The 20,874-nt window shown below is 44.5% G+C and overlaps 1 protein-coding gene across 1 annotated transcript; it reads right to left on the bottom strand.

Annotated features, from left to right (window-relative positions):
- Window positions 1–185: 185 nt before the first annotated feature.
- stox1 (storkhead box 1) lies at window positions 186–19,675 on the bottom strand. Its single transcript, XM_071515876.1, has 4 exons — window positions 19,333–19,675; window positions 4,429–4,581; window positions 1,506–4,242; window positions 186–804 (listed from the first exon to the last, which is right to left on the bottom strand). Exons 1-4 carry the CDS (start codon window positions 19,673–19,675, stop codon window positions 651–653), a joined length of 3,387 nt encoding a protein of 1,128 aa, XP_071371977.1. The 3' UTR covers window positions 186–650.
- Between the last annotated feature and the right edge of the window lie 1,199 nt (window positions 19,676–20,874).

Genomic DNA, 20,874 nt, shown 5'->3' with positions numbered 1-20,874 from the left:
AACACCCAGGGCTTATCAACCTTCTGGGTGCAGAGCAATGTCTGGTTTGCATCACTAATGTTTTCACTGAATTAACTGCACTGTCATTGCGAGTGCTTGGCTAGAACTGAGATACTCTGTGTTGTATGTTCCTTTATGAGGAATTAACTCATGACAGGAAAGACACATTGGTTGACATACACCGATTTATTTGTGGTAAATCGCTACAGGAAAAGAGACAAAAAACAAATGGTGGGACGAATGTTGTTATTGTCATGGAACTTTTCAACCCATGTGGAATGTAGAGAGAGAAAAAAACTCACTATCACAGTCACTGTACAAACAGTTACATAACACAAGCTGTCAGTAAACCATGCATTTAACAGCACATATACCACGTAGTCCATGAATGGATACATCCTAGGATACTCCACTACAAAAGTGTTATTTACAACAAAGAAAAAAAATATACATCTGTACACAGACCTCTATTATAATAGGTATTGAGATCTGGAGATAAGCACCTAAGTATAACCCACTGGATATATTTCAGACCGTAAACAGTTGCATAGTATTGGAGATTCTCAGACTTGGTTTTGGCCTCTCATATTGAGCTGTGTCAGGAGATTTCTAGGGTCCAACACAAAGCTCCAGCAGGGGACTCAGGCCTGCTATACGTTCATGACGGGGGTGAGCTGCAGCAGTGAGCTCTGTGGTCTTATGGCACTGCTCTTGGAATGCAGTTTCTCCAAGTTCTGTAGGAAACCTCTTCTCTTGAGACCCTCCAGAATCACAGTGTTGTTGGAGGCCAGACTGACACGGGTCCTATAGGGAAAAAAGGGGGCACAAGAGGTTGATGTATTCCATAAATACGCCATTTGAACAAGGTGACATGTTCATGCACTCATGCACTCCATCTACCCACCTACATACACTGGGTACGCAGCAAGTTCAATGTTAAAAAAAGAAGTCTTTTCTTCCTCTTTCATTATAACATGAGGATATAAGTGCTGCAGAGTAATTATACTAATTATCAAAATGACTCCCTTCTGTCCAAATACTGGATGCTGTAATTGGCCACAAGGTGTTTGTTCAGCTTTATTGCCATTTACATTAAAGGGAAAAACAGACTCTGGAGTAGGGTCAACCACAGACATCTAACCCAGAGGTTAACTAACCTCAATATGGTGCTTATTTTGCCTGTCTCTAAAGCTCCTCCAGAATGTAGTGTGATAGTCGATCTGATTGTTCAATGGGCTGGGTTACAGCAGAAGCTTGAGATAGGACATGAGCCTAAAGTGTGAAGACTAGTTAAACACTGGCCTAGAGACTTCATTGGTGGTGGACCTTCTTTTTTCTCTTCACAAATAAAACCTTTTAGTCAGTCTCAGTCTGCCAACATTTCAGTCAGTTAAATGAGTTTAACACGATGTCACCACTGCTCTAAAACTGAGCTATAATTAGAGAAAAACGCAGTATTGAAGTTATTATAGTTAATATGAATAGCTGTAGTGAGAACCACTCACCGAGGGGAATCTATACCACTGTCTCCTGTGATGCTCTGGCTCTCTCCTTCCCCTGTTTCCACAATCTCTCCCCCTCTGGCTCCACTGGGCATGCTCAGACTGGCACTGTGAGTCTGAGGGACTCCCCTGTCACTGAGGGTCTCAAATCCCCCCTCCTCCACTTCCTCCACCTCACAACCCCAGTGAGCAGATTCACCATCACCTTCATCAATGGACTTTCGGAGGGTCTCAGTGTCCGATTCCATCTCACTAGTCTGGCAGTAGTCAAAGATACTGCTGTCTGCAACCTCAGGGGTTTCTAGACAGTCGAAATTAAGGCTGGCCTCCCGTCTTTCCCCCTGGAGCAATGTTCCTTGCCTGGGGCTGGGCTCGCTCTGGGCCCCTGGTGATCTAGTCCTCTGATGGTGATGGTGGGGTCTCCAGCTGGTCTCCCCAAGTCTGGTGGGGCTAAGAGAGTTTTCCCTCTGGGTGGTAACAGGAATGATCTCTTTGTAAGTGCTGTCCCTGTCATCTTGTATGGAGTTGACTTGTGGGTGGTGAGAGCGGGAATTATGATAGTGGCTGTGGGGGTCTTGGTATTGCAAATCAGATTCATGGTCATGGTAAACCAACTGGGGGTCATGGTAGTGGGCTCTTGTTTGGTAGGCCATTGCAGCTTCTATAATCTCCTCCTCATTCAGACACAAGGAGCTACAGGCATCCTCATCTTGTTCATCTGCTCTCTGGTAGAGCCTGTGGTCATCTTCTATGAAGCCATCAGTGTCTGTCATTAAGACGCTGCTGTCAGCTGTCAGCTCCAGTCTCTCTTCATGGCCTGTGGCCCTTTGCTCTCTACTACTGACAATGATGCTGGCTCCTGTCCCTGGTTGTTCTTGGTTGGCTGTGGTGCTACAGGCCTGCTGGTGTGGAGAGAGCCGATCAGGCCTCTGAATATCATCCCCTTGTGTGTTGGAGCGTCTGAGGGAGTGTTTCCGCTGTAGAGAGGACTTAGGCCACGCCAGAGCTGGATTGTACAAGTGGTTTATGGCTGGATCATAGGGATGGGTAGGGAGAATGGAGTCAGTTTCAGTGTATGATTGAATGTTAGGGAGGTCATCCTCTGTAGTCTGGCCCATTTGGTGCATGTGGTCTGTTACGCTCCTGTACTCCGCCTCCGGTAAAGGCCTGCGTTTGCCTTCTCTCTCCCAGGGTTCCCTGCTGTTTCCCTCCCTCTGGTGTCGGACCTTGTCATCTATCCTCAGGGTACTACTCTCAGGGTAGGCTGAGCTGTAGTCTGATGGCAGCTCTCTGTTGAGTTTCATGTCTGGTTGCAGCAGATGATCAGCAGTAAAGCTGCTCTCATTGACACAGTCATACCTGTCCTCAGATGTACGGGATTTCCCTGTATGCTCCGCATCTGCTACAATACCTTTGGCCCGATGCGGGTCCCATGATTTGGAGCGGTGACCTGCTCGTTCCTTCTTCCCTGGTGCTGAAGTCTTGCCCTCCTTCACCTCTCGCCTCCTATGCTCTCTGTTGGTGGCAGCGGTCACGGTGGCGGTAACTGTGGTCTCAGCAGGCTCTTTGATTGGTTGAGTTTGAAATGGGTTGTCAATGCGTTTCTTATAAAGACATTTTCCCTCCACACCTCCAGCCTCCTCCAGGTACTCATCAACAGGGATTTCCATTCTGAGCCGAGAGGGGATCAGGTCCTCCTCCTCTGGGTAGTCATCCCCACATATGGGGGCCTTATTCTTAATCCTCTCCTTTTCCCTATCCCTCTGCTTCTCCTTGGAGGAGTGGGCTCTCCTCTTGCTGCGAGAGGCCTTGGGGGCCGATCTCCTCCCTGCCCCTGCCCTGGAGGAGTGATGGTGCCTGGGTTTGGAGAAAGTCAGGATCTCGGTTGACATTCCCTTGTCTACTCCCCTATCGTCCTTATCCAGACCCCTGTCCAACACCTTGTCTATCCCCCTCTCCCCTCTCTCCTCCAGCTTCTTCATAAGGACTGTATGGCGTGTCAAGTTGTCCACAGTGAGTTCAGGGTTGATGCGTTTGATGATGGCATGCTCCAGGTCACGAGGCAAGTTATTGAGGTCATCCTCATCCCTTACTGGCCACTCTTCCGGAGGGAACTGGCCTGAAAATGATGCATACTCCTTCTTTGGCTTTTCTTTTTTCCCTCCATTCCTCCGGAACAGACTGAGACCAAATTTCCTTCCTGGTTTGTTGTCTTTTTCCTTGCGGCTAGTGGCGTTAGTGGTGGCTGTGGTTTTGCTGACCTCGCTGGCCTGGTAGTCTGCTGCTGTGGAGGTGGACTGATGCTGTACTGTGGGTTTGTGATCTAACGGTCGGGGCCACTTCAAGCTCTTGCCTGTGCATTCACTTATGGATACTGAGACAGAATGCTGGTCTGGGACAGTGGAGGGAGGGACAGTGGCAGTTACGGTAGTGGTGGTGACGTTAGTGGATGTTTGGAGAGGGGCAAAGCAGCTGCAAGACTTGCAGTGGGCCACTAGGGGTGTCTGAGTGTTCTCCATGCAGGCCTCATTGCTCAAAAGGTAGGTGATGGGAGGAGGTGAGGGAGGGTCGTCGCCTGAACCTGAGGTCCACCAGCTCTTCTCTCGGACCACACTGTTGGTGATAAAGTAGGTCTGTGGCGTGACAATGAAATAGCCCTCTCCTGTGTGGTAAATCTTACGCTCCTTGATCAGATTGCCTAGAGCATTGTACAGGATGTCCTGAGTCGGGATGGTCATCCCTGAGAGAAAGAGAACAGAGAAAGAGAAAAGGGTGATTAGCAGAAGAGTGAGAGGAAAAACTCTGGTTAAAGATCCCAACAAGATTATCACAGTGGAATAATACTGGTTACGTGACAAGAAACAAGAAGGGTTTGCAACAGCTGCTTGCCTTGTCCTGCACAGACAGGCAATGTTTTATAGGTTACCTGGATGGGCTTTGCTCATGTGGTTGACAAGTGCTTCCTGGTTGACGGTGATGTGGGAGGAGTTCATATCTGAGATGACGGAGCACAGCACCTCAGCCAGCGGGATGAACTGGGACTGGGGGACAGGGGACATCTGCACTGGGGACAGATCACCTGAAACACACACACACACACACACACACACATTACTGGGTGAAACAGGTGGGCCTGCTGTAGTACACACAAACACACCTGGGTTAGAGAGGTCTCTCTCTGACTTGTCCTGCCAGTGCAAACAACTCAAAGAACTGAAGTTGACATTCCTTTTCTAGCCACCTTCTAAATCATGACCAAGGTGGTCTATTTATGTGAGTTATGTGAACCATGCCTGACTGCTATTGAAATTCCATCTATACTGGGACAGACCACAGAATTCCATTACTCCCACAGAAATTACCACAGGTCTGCCTGCTGGGCAGATCAGATATCCTGCCCCCCCATATCTTAAGGCTCTACTGGTCTAGGAGGTGCCCTTAGACAAACATGTTGTAGAAAGTGAGGGAGAATGAGAAATAGATAGACAGAGATTCTTGGAAACACTCGGTCTCTGTAAAAACAGTATGAAACTCATTCTATGTACGCACACCCCACATCAAAATACCACCAATCAGACAGACTCAAAGCTTTGACAGCATTCCAGTGACATACAAACAAACTCTGGGAGCCCATCAGACAGAAGCCACAGGGCTTTGAAATAAAAAAACGAGCTGCTTTCAAAACACACCAGACATTTTAGAGACATTTTATCTCAGCACCAAAGACAATCAACTGCAACTGAGTCTCAGTGATTTAGCTGCCTCGGGCAAATAGTGTTTTTATGGGCTAGTTTTAATGCTCTGTTTCATACCAAGTGCAAAGCCTACAATGAAGGGGTGGGGTGAGGGTGTATGTGTGTGTGTGTGTGTGTGTGTGTGTGTGTGTGTGTGTGTGTGTGTGTGTGTGTGTGTGTGTGGTGGGGTGGTGGGGTATCGCAGTGCCATAAAGACCCCACCACACCCCAAGATAAGGATGGGACATCAAGACTGAATGTGAACTTTGAGACAGTTTTATCTGAATAATTGGTTACCTCACTGTGTGACAAGAGATTCACAAACCAGATTGTCTCTAATTTTGTCAACCTGTTATCTTGTTCAGAAACAAGAGGCAACTGGGACACATTTTCAGACATTATCAGTCTGTGTAGGGGTATGTTGTCTCACAGGCTCTGTTTTATTTAAAAACATTTACACTTTTTTGTCCATAGATAAGTATGACTTATTTGCCATTTAACATTTTTTTCCCACAAGGTTAGGCAACTGCAAAGCAACAGCTGGCCACTGGGTTGCTTTCCCCTGCACCATTTTGCTTCCCCAGTTCAACTAAGCTTAATTCTTGGAAGGATGGAAGCAAAATGGCTACGGAAATGACCAGAGGGCAGCTCTGTCTGTGAGGGCTGCTATGCAGGGGAAATGGAAAATGTTTGCATAGCTACTGTAGCCCTTAGCCCTTAACTGTTTTTTAAAGGTCTGTATGATTTACTGATATACAGTATATACAGTGTATATATATCACCAGAGCCACCAAGAACTGTTTCTTGGGTGAATTCTCTGCAGAAATATACCCATAGTGAAGGCACCAAAACAAACCAGGCCTGGTCCCAGTGCTGATGAATGATTAGCATCTGGGCTGGGCTAAGACAAACTCCCCAGTCTCCTTTTAAGATGGCTCAACTACAATGAATATCAACTGCAGACACAAGGGCATGAACATGACCTTACTCACAGGACTGGAAAATTGGTTTTAGTTAATCAGCTACAGCTCATTAATGCAAGGTGCATAGTTGGTGGATTTAGGGATAAGCAATGAGATGTGATACTGATGTAAAAAAAAAAACGAAAAGATGTGCTTACTCGTGCTGTACCTGTATTTTATTTATTGACCTGAATTTAATAGCCCACAGATTAAAAAAATTGAGTTGAATGACAAACAGAAAAAACAAAATGGTGTCAAATCATCAAGCAAAACCTGTATTCAGATATAAACTTCATAATGTTGTCATAGCACCACAGAGATTGGCATTATTGCATTATTGGCAGTTATTGCAGGGCATTATCCAATACTGTTGGCAGTCTTTGGTGCACCCTGTAAAAATGCCAGTCACATGAAATGCAAATCAGTCATGTGGTTAGGGGAGATTTAATTTCTTTTTGTTATTGATTGATTGATTTCCCCATGTGCCTTGAGGTTTTCAGTTGTGCTGACAACAATGCTCCATGAATAAATGTGTGAATTCAGGCTTAAGCTCAAACATGTGGCGTGTGTGACTGTGGGTGATTCACCCGTCAACCCCAGGGCATTCAGTGAAAACACTGCCAAGCTCACACTCCCATTAAAGTAAACATTTACAACCCTCACACTTGAACCACTTATGTCCAAGACAGGGAAAATAAACGACTAATCAAATAGCTGCCATGGTAGAGCATGGTATAGCGCACACACACACACACACACACACACACACACACTGATGCACCCACATAGACACAGGCAAGACTACTAAATAATAACTTTACTTTTCCAGTGTTGCACACACAGAACAGTTGCCACCAATGAAGAAGAATTCAACATGTCATTATGTATTAACTATATAGAACAGCCTTTAATCAAGAGACAGATTTCCTTTCTGCAATTTATGAATCATTCTGTGTTTTTAGAAAAGAAACGCACAGCCTTTGAGGTGAACATGTCTTATCTAGAGTGAGGAATATCTCAAGTGAAGTTATTTAACCTACACAAACATCAATTATCAGTAAACTGTAAGCTCAATTAAAGCTCCTAAGGCTCGGAGGCAGGGGTCTTTCTTTGTAAACCTGATCCTGTGACACAGCGAGGCATTGTAGAAAACATCTGCCTTCCCCAGCAGTGACAGAAGACGTTAATCTGACTAAACCTCAGAGCGGATATCTCAATAGCAGTCTCCCTCGGCATTGAATTAGTGCTGCTGCCTTTGCTCTCCATTGTTGTTAACTTCCTATAGGAATGCCTGCCAGGCTGTCCGCATAGCAACCGCCCCCGACTATTGTCAACACCCAACAGACGAGAAAGGTCAGCAAGTATATGATAGGGTCAGAGGGAGGAAAGAATTCTGAAAAATAAATAAAACTAATGTAGTAATCACAGAGAATCAACCAGCTAACGGAAAAACCTCCTTTGAAATGACTTTCCAGTCCTCGTTGCATAGAGGCAACTTTGGTAGATGGAAGCAACATCCTCTCTACACGCTACATTACTGGCCACGTCCTGCTTGTAAGCAGGACATCCTGTCTGAGACCTGTTATCACTTGTACTCTTAAGAGAGTTGAAAAGAGAAATAGGTTAGAGGAAGAGCATGTTTCCCATATGCGATTTAATTCAGGTCTCTTAGCAGCACCCACCTTGCGGAGGGTAAAAAGGAGAAAGAGAAGAGAGTGAGACAATTCAGGTGTTTGGCAGAGGACAAAAACATGTCCAAAGCAGTTTATTTGTGAAGAAACCCAGGTGGGAAAAAGTTGGTGTAATGGAAGGATGGGCCAGGCAGAGGATTAGTGTTTATTGAGTCTAACATTAGCAGGCGTGACCGTCGGGGAGGTTCACTGTGGTAACCGTCTTCTCTCCAGGGGGAGCGGACCTCTGTGTTCCTGTAATCTAAGACTGGGCCGTGGACATTACACCCTTTGTCATACACAGCATGAATACCCTGCTGGATGCCATGGCAACAGAACCCAGTGCCACAAGGAAGAGGGGGGGAAACAGCAGCTAGAGAGTCAAACAGGAGACGAGGCTTCTGTCGAGGCAAGTTAGGCATAGAATGGTGGTTCTTCACTTTTTTGGCTAGTGACCCCTTAAAAGGAAGCGATGCCTACTTGTGACCCCCCCATCACAGGCTGCAACAGTTCAACTAAAGAATGATTTTCCATTATCAGGTTGTTTCATTTGATTAGGCCTAGAAGAAAAAAGCAAAAATTAGAGAAAAATCTGAAAAAATCGACATAATACATTTGTATCGCAGAAATATGTTTTTTTCTTATCCCATAAATCATCTTGTGATCCCCCAAAATAATCTTGCGACCTCCTGGGTGGTGCCGACCCCCAGGTTGAGAACCACTAAGGTAAAGGAGACTGATTGATGATTTTTTTTGTCACAGGGAACCAATTCTATATAACCAGCCTGAAGCTTTACTGTCATAGCACTGATCATATCACTGAAATGAAGAAGTGACACAGCCTGCACTATTTTCTCTTCCAGCTAGAGCTAAAAACAGTTACATCTTGTCATGTCATGAGCCCTCCCTGCGAATAAACAGCTGCTTATGGCTGAAAATGAAAAATGATTGAAATCATACTCCTCAGATTGTGGAGAAGATTGACAGAAAGCTTCTCTCCTCTCGAGACACACAGATCTTTTCGGCTGCTGACACTGATCAATGCCACATGTATTCACATGGCTGTGTGGTTAACGGGCCTCAGAGCCGCATGAGTCCCATTTCATACGTGATTGCATTACCTCCAGTCTCTTGGAGGGGAATATTAACACGCCACACTCTTGCACATACAGCACAGACAGTACATCTTCCATACGCTTCAGTGCAGTGGCAGTAAAAGTCTGTCTGTATAGATTTAATCTGAAAGTGATGCCATCTTCAAGTGATCTTTTCTAGGGGGATGGAGGGGCAAAATGCTGCCAAAGTGCAGCAGCTTGACTGATACAAAGAGACATTTTCAGTCGTGTGGCAACACAAACCCAAACACTGTTTCTACGCAGTGTTTCTCAGGACAACTGGCATCTCCTCAGTGCCTAGAGGGGAGGGACAATATGTCACTCTAACATTTGGCAGGTGAAGACTGGAGGTACCTGTTAATCTTTACAACTCACCTTGGTAACAGCATACAACACACTCTGTTTCCGTACTCTTGAAACAGTCCAATTTATGAGCCAAGGTTTGGCTTTGATCACCAATACACACACGCACACGCGTGCACACACACACACACACACACACACACACACACTCAGAAGCAGACAGAAGCACAGAACTAAGCTATATCCCTCATGCTGTTATATAATTTTACATTTACATTTTAAGCATTTAAGCTGACATTTTATCTTAGAATAGAGTAGCCTACAACAGTAGAATAAACCTCAATTCCAAGACCATAATCATAACATGCAACCAGTAGTAAGTGCAAAGGTCAGAGCCACAGCACCCTGACAATATTCCTGAGGCCCTACAATGATTGTGTAAGAGAAAGCTGCTAGGAAAAGAGTAAAAGTAAGATCTAAGGAGAGCGGTGGAAGGGAGTTTTTGCGACCAGCCCAAGCAGGTCTGCTGGGCACGAAGATGTCAGACATTTTGAAACTTGCATGAGCCGAATGTCATCAGTTATTCTCAAAACGCTAATAGTGCATTCAGAATAAATTTTTTGTTGTTGAAAATTCACTTACAGCTATATAGGTCTGCTGGCTTGTTAGCCTTCTAGTGGTAATTTACCATAGAGGTTAGCAACTAACTAGCTTGATTTAATTATGACTGACACTAGCTGCTAGAAGTGAGGTTGTAAACAAATATGTCAGAATAAATATAGACATATACTTAGCTGTAAAGCATTATTGCCATACACCAATAACGTTCTATGTTTTTTTCCTTTCATCTCTGGACTGATGAGGAGCATTCTGGCTCCTATATGCAGTATATCAGCGCTATATAAGTGCAGATAAGTAGAATACATAAAATGTAGCCAAAATATCTAAGGTTTTAAAGGTGTCACATGTTGTATTTTGTGTTTCTCAAAATTAAGACCACATTTCCCATAAAATTAAGACCACATTTCCACAAAAAGGGTGTTGCTACTTCAACGTGTTTGTTTTGAAAAGCAAGAATGATAAAAGCCAATAACACCCCAATATGCATTTCTGCGTAGTAAGCTATCGTGCCAGTAGGATACAAAATAAAGCTGTGTATCATGCAAAACGATTCCTGATTTGTGCCGTGAAGTAATCTCCCTTTGTGTCATAAAACAATACAAACAAAAAATCCTGCAAAATCTGACATGATGGTGCAGTGTAACTTTTCTTTCTAGTTTTGCTGTGGGAGAGGGGATGTGATGCAGTGTAGAGAAGGTGACATGAGGGACTTGATTTTTCAGCTTACGATGGAGGATGGGAAGTGATCCTGCTCCAGCGGGAAGCTCAATCATAGATCCACAGATTCAGATAGACAGGATATCCACCATATTCAGGTCTTGTTGAGGAACAGCAAATAAGAAATAAAGAGAGCTGTGATAGAATCTAGTCCTTGACCTTCCACCTCCACGCTATCGCAGGTAAGATCTAATTGAAACATCAGGCTTGTTCCCACAATCCTTCACTCTGTGACCTCTCTGGAAGCACACACACACACACACACATATTGACACACACACACACACACCCACACCCACACACACACACACACACACACACACCCCTCCTTATCTCATCTCTATCGTCTAATCTTTTAGGCTCCAGTAAGCAAACAGGCTAATCTTCTCTCTCCCTCATTAAGGACACACTGCATGGCATTCAACATGAACTTGAGGTCGGCCCAAACTGCAGAAACCCCCCCTGTCTCCCACCGACTCAGACCCTGTGAAGGACACGCTTCAGTGGATCTGCAGGCTATAAGTGGAAGATCTAAGTTAAGTCTCTGGTAGGACAATGTCAAACATTCACACAGTCAGATTCAGTGTAATGGGAAGAGATGTCAGCTGTAATTTATGTTGCCACACCCTCCCAGTCCCACCACTATTTCCCTTTGTTTTGGTCCTCTAGCTTCTGGACCAGCAGGCGTCCAAGACACGCCCTTGCCTTCTTACATATATATATATATATATATATATATGTGTGTGTGTGTGTGTGTGTGTCTGTGTGTGTGTGTGTGTGCATGACACTTTAAACGTCTTTTACAAGTCGTGTCTTTCACTAACACACAGATGTGGGCTCTGCAGTAAAGTGGACCAATAAACCGAGTGAAAAGATCCCTTCACAGAGCAATCACCGTCCCAACAACCAAACCCAAAACAGTGGAACAACACTGGTAAACACTGATGTGCAGCACAGCCCTTTCCTGCCATTTCCCTTTGAAATCACTTGGAATTAAACAAAGCCTTGATCTAGTACTAACTTGTGTGATAATTATCTGTCATTGGATGTGTAAGAAACATTGTCAGTGGGGTTCATTTGTGACCTGGTGAGGTGTTTTCAACATGAATGCCACCAACCCATTTAAAAACACAATGTGCAAAATGAAACACTGAACCACTGACTACTTTATGATTTAACAGCTTTATTGATTGGTGACAGTAAAAATCAGCATTCCCGCCCCCTAACTTGGAGACATTAGATAAATATTTAATCTGAAACTTCGACGTTTCACTATCTCAGAGCGTTCTCAGTGTTAATATTAAGTGAAGGCTTGAAATGGGAGGCAAAGAGCAAAATTCAGACTGTGCCCTCATTGTAATCACTGTTTGAGGAAATGGGTTTGTTGGCAAAGAGACATGGTTTGTGCTATGCTAACTCAGACTACCCAGATTCATTCAGGGGATTTCTTTTTGCATGGACTAAATTAGATATATTTCAGCAGGATATGAATCTGACATTTAAATGCTAGACATAGTGAGATGAACCTCATTATTCAGCAGAGGAATAGAAAAAAGGCAGAGAGAATAATCAAATTGTCTGTTTTTCATCCAAACTTTTTTGGATGTCACTCTTATAATGTTATTACTTAGTGAAGAGGATTCATGAGCTAAAACAGGGACACAGGCAGGCTTTGTGTTGACTTGCATCACCATAGAGACCTTTACTGTGGGAGTGCCTTGTCCCATGCAAAGAATAAGAAGAAACAGCACAACAAGGTTCGAAATCTAGCATGGACATCAGCTACAGCTTTGAGACTCAGTTTGTCATGCAAAGCCCTTGCCATACAAACAATCAACATGAGTTGGCTAGTAAGCATAAACAGGCTGGGACTAAAGTGACATTCACATAGCCTAAAACATGTACACTGAATGTAAGAAATATTACAAACACTTACTCTTTTCATGAAGCACACTGATAAGATGAATGCAGGTAAAAGCCATTATCCCTTATTGATTTCCCTTATTAAATCTATACCAATCACAAAGGAAGAGATGTTGATAAAGAGAAGCGGACAAGTTAGAGAAGGATTTTTAAGCTTTGAGATAATTGAGATGTGGATTGTGCAAAGGGGGCTGCAACTAAATATCAGGAAGATGTCCCTAATATTTTGTACTTTCAATGTACACTCATACATAGTTGATCAGTCTTTTCCTCAAAATCCCTGCTGCTGCAATGATAACGTAATTAAATTATGCTTACTATGCAGTTCACAATAAGAGCTATTTGCAAAGAGATCTAGTTCATGTTGAGTCAGTAACAATTAACTGACCTGACTCTAAACTACTGTACAAAAACCTGTTATCATAGATCATGGGAAGTAGGAAACACAGCTGACCAGGTGTTTGACTGGAGAGCAGTAATAATGTGGAGGAGGACAGGCTGTATTTTCTGTGTAACATGATACCAACACTACATGTGGTGCCAGCAGGCAGGACTTAAAGCAAAACTCTGGCCTATTCTGACCTGGACTCTTTTCCCCCATCTTTTTCCAATGCAAACAACTGATTCTGATCAAAACCTATTGCTTCATGATTTGGGTGCTTTTGCGGTTGTTTTTGGAGGGTTCATTGGCCCTATAGGACTGTATTGGAGAGCTGTGCACCCAGCCAAACAAGACTTAAGTAGCTCTACAGTGAAACAATTCACAAGGTTTGGGTCAGAATTGTGCAATATGATGAATAATGATGGGAAAATGGAGTCCAAAGTGATGAAAATGGACGACATTATGCTTTAAGGGTCAAGATTAACACAAGCAGTCTTGCCAATAGATTTTAGTTTGCTAAAGATCCAGACATCCCAGTTCTCTTCTCAACTACTGTGGTTTTATCTTTTATGGTATAAAACATTTTGGCTATGTGGGGTAAATAAGGTTGTACGGATTAGAGAAATTGTGGTGAAGCTTTTCGCTCTTGTAGTGACTCACTGGACTTAGACGTAGGAAGATGGCTTTAGCTTCACAAGCATCCCTTCTAGAGGATGTTTAGGAGGTCCAGGTGTTCTCAGCACACTCCACCCAAGTGTCTTTTCTCTGCTGACACGCCACCACCAAAACACACACTCGCACACATACAGACACACAATCTGAGAGAGTGAACATGCTTTCCAGCAGCTCCACACCCCTTAATCAAGAGTGATGGCAGTCATTGGGCGCAGATGAAACCCATTTCCTCCTGTTTAACCCAGCTTGAGCTGCACCAGATCCCTGTGTTTGTTATCCCAGTATTTGGAACAGAGCGCCGGTCCACGTCTGCCACATGAACCAAAGCTTTCTAATGTCCTACAACTGGTCAGCGCTCCACTCTGTCCATGGTCCTTGAAAGTATTTTTCATTGACGTAATGCAATAACACAGCGCTTTGCTATCGCAGAGCCGGTGTTAGCGTACCACTGCTTTTATCAATGCTAAGTGAAGCAAAGAAAACATCCTGTCAGGAAACTGAAGAGTAATAGTAATACCAAATTTAATGCAATATTGTCTCACCTCTGTGTCGACCCGCTCGCCTGACCGGAGAGCGAATAAAGACAAATCCCAGGAGGGAAGTGCAAGCGGCTGCTGACAGGGTGTATAAGCCGAGGGATACAGAGGAACCTCCTCATCTGTTATTGTTGGCACCGCTCCACCGCTATGGGTGAGCTCAATATTTGGGTCGATAAAGGGGTCGGCTCGGCTGATTCACATTGGGGGTGAGCTTCCTGCTCGATGGGAAAGGATGTAGCTAACAAATGATGTGCTGAGAGGCATGCACATGCACACAGTCTCTCACACATGTACAGGCGCTGTGAAGGGTCATGTTTGAGAATGGAGGTCAAGGTTTCTTCAAATCCGGGCCTTATATAATAAACAATCTGCTGCAAGCCCCGAATCACCAGGAAACAGCATACAAGACACAACAGATAGCGTGCAGACACACACCCTGGGCCCACAGCCAATGAGGTACAAAGACATAATAAGATTGAAGCTTGTGTAATAAGAGTGTAGCCTAATTACCCAATACCAACATCTTGTCATATAGCAATTGATTTATGGGTAAACAGTAATATACTTGAGGCAATTTAATAGTTCCACTAGGCTGCACATAAATCACAGAGGCTGTTCCGCTATTGGCTGAGTAATATCAAAACTTTTTATGTTACAATTGAATTAAAATCCAGTCGCTTGTTTGTTTAGGCTAAATTAAATTAGGGGTCCTCTGGTCTAGCGAACTTACGATGAAGTCGGACACAGGAGCCTCCGCACTGCTGGATCCTGGCAGATTTAGTATATGGTTTCCTCCAAAAACATTCCGCTGGTGTTTTTGTGAGACGTACGAGATTGGACCCGCTGCTGTCATAACACTGACTCTTAGTGGCTTTGAGCTTGACAAATAGCAGCATATAGTTTGGGTTCAGATGTGTAACACCTTAATGTCATACTACCAGTGCCAAGGGAGCTGGAGAGGAATATCTTTAAGGAATATAGTTTGAGAGCAGCGAGGCTGGTAGATGGTAGATGTACCACAGAGCTGTTGTACTAGAGTAAAGCAGAGTGAAGCAGACCGCATGCCACACACAAAGGTATGGTGTTTCCTCTAATCAAACTAACCAGACATGCAACCTCTATCCCCTAATGAGTGTGTGTGTGTGTGTGTGTGTGTGTGTGTGTGTGTGTGTGTGTTCTTTACCAAACAGTGAGGCTTCTTCTGTGCTTCTGTGCATCAGGACTTCCTCAGTGACACACAGCGTGAGTGAGGAACACCTGGATATTATCCTGCATTGATGTGGGCTGCTCTGTCCACCTCGCCAAAAAAACCCCTCTGAAGCTTAGTGACCCCAAGGGGGCTAGTTAGCAAAGAGGTTGTAACCTTTGACCTTTGCTGCTTAGCCAGGACAGGGTGGGCCGTTTAACCCCGGTAAGGCCCGGCAAGGGGGTGTCATGGTTAATAAGCTAACATCTGGAAGAGTTATGACCATTAGCAGAGAGCTTGGAGACTTTGACAAAATACCCTCATGAAAGGAGACACCCCTTGTGTAAAAATACAACACTTTCAAGTGAAAAGTAAAGAGCAAAAATAAGGCGCTTGGAGCCGGGGCTCAGGAAATGATCTCAAGAGTAAATGAAGCATTTCAGGAATGCTTCACCACCTTACGGTATGGTGAGTTAAATGAAACATACCATTTAAAAAGGAAACTTGGCCTAAAAAGTGCAGCATAGCAGTGCATTAGTTCCCCAAGAATATACAAAAGGAGACCTATGTCTTCTAATGGCAAATGAAGAGCTTTCCATGGCGAAAGCGAGAGGCCCGTCCGGGGGATTCATTCAGTCACGTTCATGTCCAAAAGCCTGTCCAGCCCTTCAAGACAAGGGCAGTTACAGAGGTTGATTGTGGGGAGGATACAGGACACCTCATTACACCACTGGCTAACTCTGTATAAATGTTTTAGCTCGTGGATCCATGCTCGTCCTGCAGCAGAAACAATACTGAGGCTCTAAATAATGAAGGAGCAGCTAACAGTCATTATGAAGCCTCTGGTTTCAACAGGAGAGCATTACAACAACCTAGATGGTCCTTCCATAAGAATCTCTTTTGAGCCTTTACTAAAACACTGGTGATGAGGCACCAGGCTCTGCAACAAGGATGTTGACTCACTATACTGTGGTGTTATTCTGTAAAGAACTGCTCAAGAGGAAAAGACAAGATAACTTTAGACCATGGGAAAGAGAATAAGAATGAGAAGAGAAACACCCGACAGACATTTGTGACTTGAAGCGGAGAGGTCAACCCCAGTACCAGCGGGGCCCATTCCCACAAGGATAACAACGAAGCCTGTTCATACTAACGCCTCACCCTGCTCTGTTTACCTCCCCCTAACCTCACCACAATCCCCTTCCTCCATCGACCCCCACCTCCCACAAACCTCCTCCTGCTCTGCATAGCCCCCTCTTCAGAAGAGGCCCAGAGGTGGCTGGCGGCCCGCAGAACACTCTGTCTTCGCTCAGCCCATTAGCACTGATAACCGGACAAGAAGAATGAGGAATCAGCGTGATAAATCACCGTGACCTAGTCTCTTTGTCCGCATATTTTGTTTTGTCATCTCTCTCTCACCAACACTGTTAACTAAAACCCACACCTGGTTAGTTTTAGGTCAGCGTCTCCTAATCTGTGTCCCTTCACTGAAAAAACTTAAGTCAGTAAAGTCACTTTCCAACTTTATTCTGACCTGAGGAAGGAAATTGGCCTGCTTTAAATTCACCGTGGCCCATAACTCATAACATTTCCAATTTCCAGCTGACGTCTTTATATCAGGACAATGTCAAGGCCTTTTTGTCCACTGATATCCCGCTACGAGTCTGTCTCCCGTAGTCCTTCACTGGCCATGAAATGGAGGGACATTAATCCTGCGGGGCCGGGCGATAGAAAGCGACTGCGGCCGGCAGCCAGTTGAGCGGTGATTCACTGCTGACCGATTCTCAGCGAGAAGGCAGTAAACCAGGCTGACAACCTGCCGGGGCTGATTTCCATACAAATTGCCGTGGTGTGAGGCGGCAAATTTGTTAAAGGGAGGAGAAGGAGGTGACATGTCCGCAGACGTGTGTTTGCTTACAGGGCTCTGGTGTTAAGAGGACAGGTTTGCCCAGTGAGAGGCCGTGCCTGATGAGTCTGTTGTGGTGTCAATGCCTGCCTTGCATTTTGACTATGAGCTCATGTATGTTCGTGATACCGTACATGGTAATAGGCTAATCATCGCCTTTGCCCCATATGGTGTTTGTTTGCGTGTGGGTGAGCATTTGTGCTGAGTTGAGGCTTAGGGCCAGAAACATACTGTCTCACAGCAGGACGGCGTGTCAGTCTCCCCCTCCCCCTCGCTCCATCCCCTCCCGGGTCTCCCCCTGTGTGGTCTTTTCCTCTCCCTCACATTCCTCGCCTGTACGCTCCTTCTCCTTGCACTGCTCAATCTGGCAGAGCCGACAGGCTGATACTAAGTCAGCAGGTAGACAGAGGCAAGGGCAAGCATCCAGGCAAAATAACGTACAGACAAAGACAGGCAGATGAATGGAAAGGCAGGGCAGCTGGACCAAATGGCAACTCAGAGCCAATGTTTGTTGCCGGGACACTGTTTCAATAAGCAACGACCAAAAGGAACCAACTTTCATCTTAACAATTAGAAAAGATGTGTGTGTGTGATGCAGCAATGCTAACAATCTCGCATCATGCAATTTTAAAATTTAATTTTGCAGTTTTATGGGATAATTGTGTAGATTTGAGTGGGAATGTGGTGCTTTGTGGCAGAAACGCAAAATTATTTTAATGCTTCCCACATATCTATTTCCCTTAACTGGCTGTTTAGTGTCTTTGCTCTATAAAGTAAGGCTAAAAATGTGAATAACCTGCTGTATCCTCCTAAGAGTACTATCATTAGGTCTAACATCCACACAGAGCTGTCATTTTCTCCAGCAGCCGGTGCTGTCAGGCATTTACAGCCCATGAGATCATGCTATAGGAAGCTGTATGAAGGTTTCCATTCATTGTTTCTCTGTTGCTATATGCTGCCTCAAAACACAGACACATTTGGAGAGGGAGAGAGAGAGAGAGAGAAAGCAATTAGAAGTAATTACATGGTATACAGAGGTTTGTTAACAAGCATTGGTAAACACACAACTGTGTCAACAACAGAAGAGAGACAGGTTTGGGGGAAGCCAGGCTGATGGGACATCATCTCTCAGCCTGTGACAGAGTGAGTCACAAACATAACAGTATTGGTGACATGGGCAGTTCTTCAGCCCTCTCCAACAACTTACAGCTGGTGACTCTATGCACTGCTTATTAGGCACTGCAGCTAAATGTGGGACCAGAGGGTGAGCTGGAGTAAAGAAACCTCCTTTAAAAATGATGTCACTTTTGTGAATGGTGTCTTTTTGCAAGAATAGAATATGAAGGAAAAAATGTAAATGCTGTCATGCTGGATGTCACATAAGGTAATTATTTCAGAGACAAAAGTGGAGCAACAGTTGCCAGTTGTATGCCTGTACACACACATTAACAAGATGATGCATGTCTGACTATTTCATGAGAGACAAATACATTATCACAATTTGTTTTTGTGGATCAACTTTCACACTGAAAATGGCACTGTTAAATTGTAGGATAAGGAAGACATATAAGAAATGCAGGCCTATTGACGTCAAATTTGACAAAAATCAAATACCTAGTATTGAGGGGGAAAACACAGAAGAGGAGGGCTATTTACTCCACAGGGCGTTTAACCACACTGTCAGCTCTCATGTCCGATGTTTTTAAAGCTTTATTGCTTTAACACATTTCTCTCTGAGCTGTAAAGTACACAAACGCTGCTTCTCGCGTGCCCCTACAATTTGCCCTGACGAAAGATTACATTAGTTTACCTATAGGGACTTTAATTATGTCTGGTACTCAGGGGTAAGGTCACCTCTTCATGGTACTTTATGGTATTTTCTATCTCTTATGGTATCACTATAATATTCCTATAGGAACTTATAGATTTTATGTTTATTTGTATATATTTGTATCTTCTAAAATTCATTATTGGATGACTATAGGCTTAGTTGTTTCTTGTTCAGGAGCGTGTGGAGAGGCATATTACATACATTAATGGTAACATACAGTATAAACACACTGATGACGGCTAATTGACAGGACTAACGTTACATACCAACAGCTTTGATGACAAATCCTTTGGGTGACCTCAGCGCCCTGCGCATCCATGCTTCCCTCAGCACCTCCAAGTTGTTCGCGTTTCCTTGAACGAAAAGCACCAAATTTTCCATCCATCCCTGAAAGTAGACCTCGGCTACAGCCTTCACGAGCCTTTTATTCCAAAAACTTCGCAGGTTTTGCGCTTTGAAGTCCGCAAAAATCTCCTGGCCGCTCGCGGTGGCGGCGTCGGCGTCGGCGGTGAGTTTTTCTCCACCGGCGCGCAAACTCTCCTCTTCCTTGCCGAAGACCAGAGCAAGCGACGCGGCGGAGAGTTGGACGACCCGCTGTTGGTGAGACATTTCTACCACGAGAAACGAGCGTGCATGCTAGAAACGACGTACCGCGAAGATGCTCCTCTGAAAACACAGCTCTCCCCTCTGAAAAAATCCCGATAAACGTGGGGATTTGCCACGCATTCCCCCGGTGTCCGTCAGCGTCCTGCAGTGTGTGGAGCGGAGGACGACAGGACGTCTGACTGGTTTCTCTCGGCTTCCAGGGAAACAGTGACGGTGGCAGAGAAGAGGAGGGCTCAGCCTGCCGGGACACACAGGTAGACCTCCCAGTTCTCACAGGTGTGTGTTGTATGGAACCAGACAGACAGGTGCCGTTACTATAATTATTATGTATTTGCATTTCATTCCAAACGGAGAAAGCCTAATAATGTGATATCTGTTTTATTGATCTCCATAGGGAATGCTCTCTTTGCTTGTTTCCCTCCTGGAAGGTCAGAGGTTTGGGACAACAGTGACAGCCTACCTGCAGCTGGTAGGGATTCAGTGCCTTGCTCAAGGACACTTCAGCAAGGCAGATGCATGCAGGCCACTCTGCCACCCCCAAATATGCCTTGTAGAATGAAATCAAAGCACATTTTGTGTGTGCATGTTAGGATATTTCCTGTTTTGTGTTTTTATGTGTTGTTTGTTTGCTATTTTTATTGACAGCTATTGGGATAATCATGTGCCATGAAAAAAACTTGGTCAATCTCATCAAACAAACAATGTTGTTTCTTAAAAGATGTTGTGGAGATAAAATACACAGAGTATTTTTATATCCAGCAAAATAGCCTGCAACACAAGCACAAACGTTGTTCAGCCCTAATAAGCAATAAGGGAAGGTCTGGAGTCAGACCAGCAACATGGATGCCTTGTAAAACACTTGGTTCCTGTTCAGGGGTTTTTATATAGATGACTTGCCATCAGAGGAGACCTTAGTTGATGGAGGTGCCAACAAAGCTTGAAAGCAACCTTTGTTGAGGGATTTAGTATTGATCCATATAAGAACCGCTTCTTTCCATTACTAGACTCCTCGTGGCAAGTTGGTTCCCACAGCTACATCGTTTGACACAAAGACGCCTTGGGGCCAAACGGTTTGTGTGGTAAACAGGGATCTGATGAGAGTAAATGTATTCATTTGGATTGTGTTAACATGAGAGAAACTTGAAATATTACATTTCAGAGCAGTGACACAGTGAGAGAAATGTTGGTTCAATAACAGTTTG

This window comes from Centroberyx affinis, unplaced genomic scaffold (assembly GCF_046629955.1).
Source record: "Centroberyx affinis isolate AG114_WGS23_722 - 3 ecotype Tasmania unplaced genomic scaffold, CSIRO-AGI_Caff_v1 ptg000374l_1, whole genome shotgun sequence".
NCBI lineage: Eukaryota > Metazoa > Chordata > Actinopteri > Beryciformes > Berycidae > Centroberyx > Centroberyx affinis.
The sequence above is the reverse complement of the archived record's forward strand: the minus strand, read 5'-3'. Positions and strand labels throughout refer to the sequence as shown.

Excerpts from the sequence above, each read along its gene's own strand:
- stox1 (XM_071515876.1), bottom strand. The coding sequence starts at position 19,675 with ATGTCTCACCAACAGCGGGTCGTCCAACTCTCCGCCGCGTCGCTTGCT. Across the intron at positions 4,243-4,428 it reads CATGAGCAAAGCCCATCCAG|GGATGACCATCCCGACTCAG; the intron begins GTAACCTATAAA and ends TCTTTCTCTCAG. Across the intron at positions 805-1,505 it reads AGTGGTATAGATTCCCCTCG|GACCCGTGTCAGTCTGGCCT; the intron begins GTGAGTGGTTCT and ends TTTTCCCTATAG.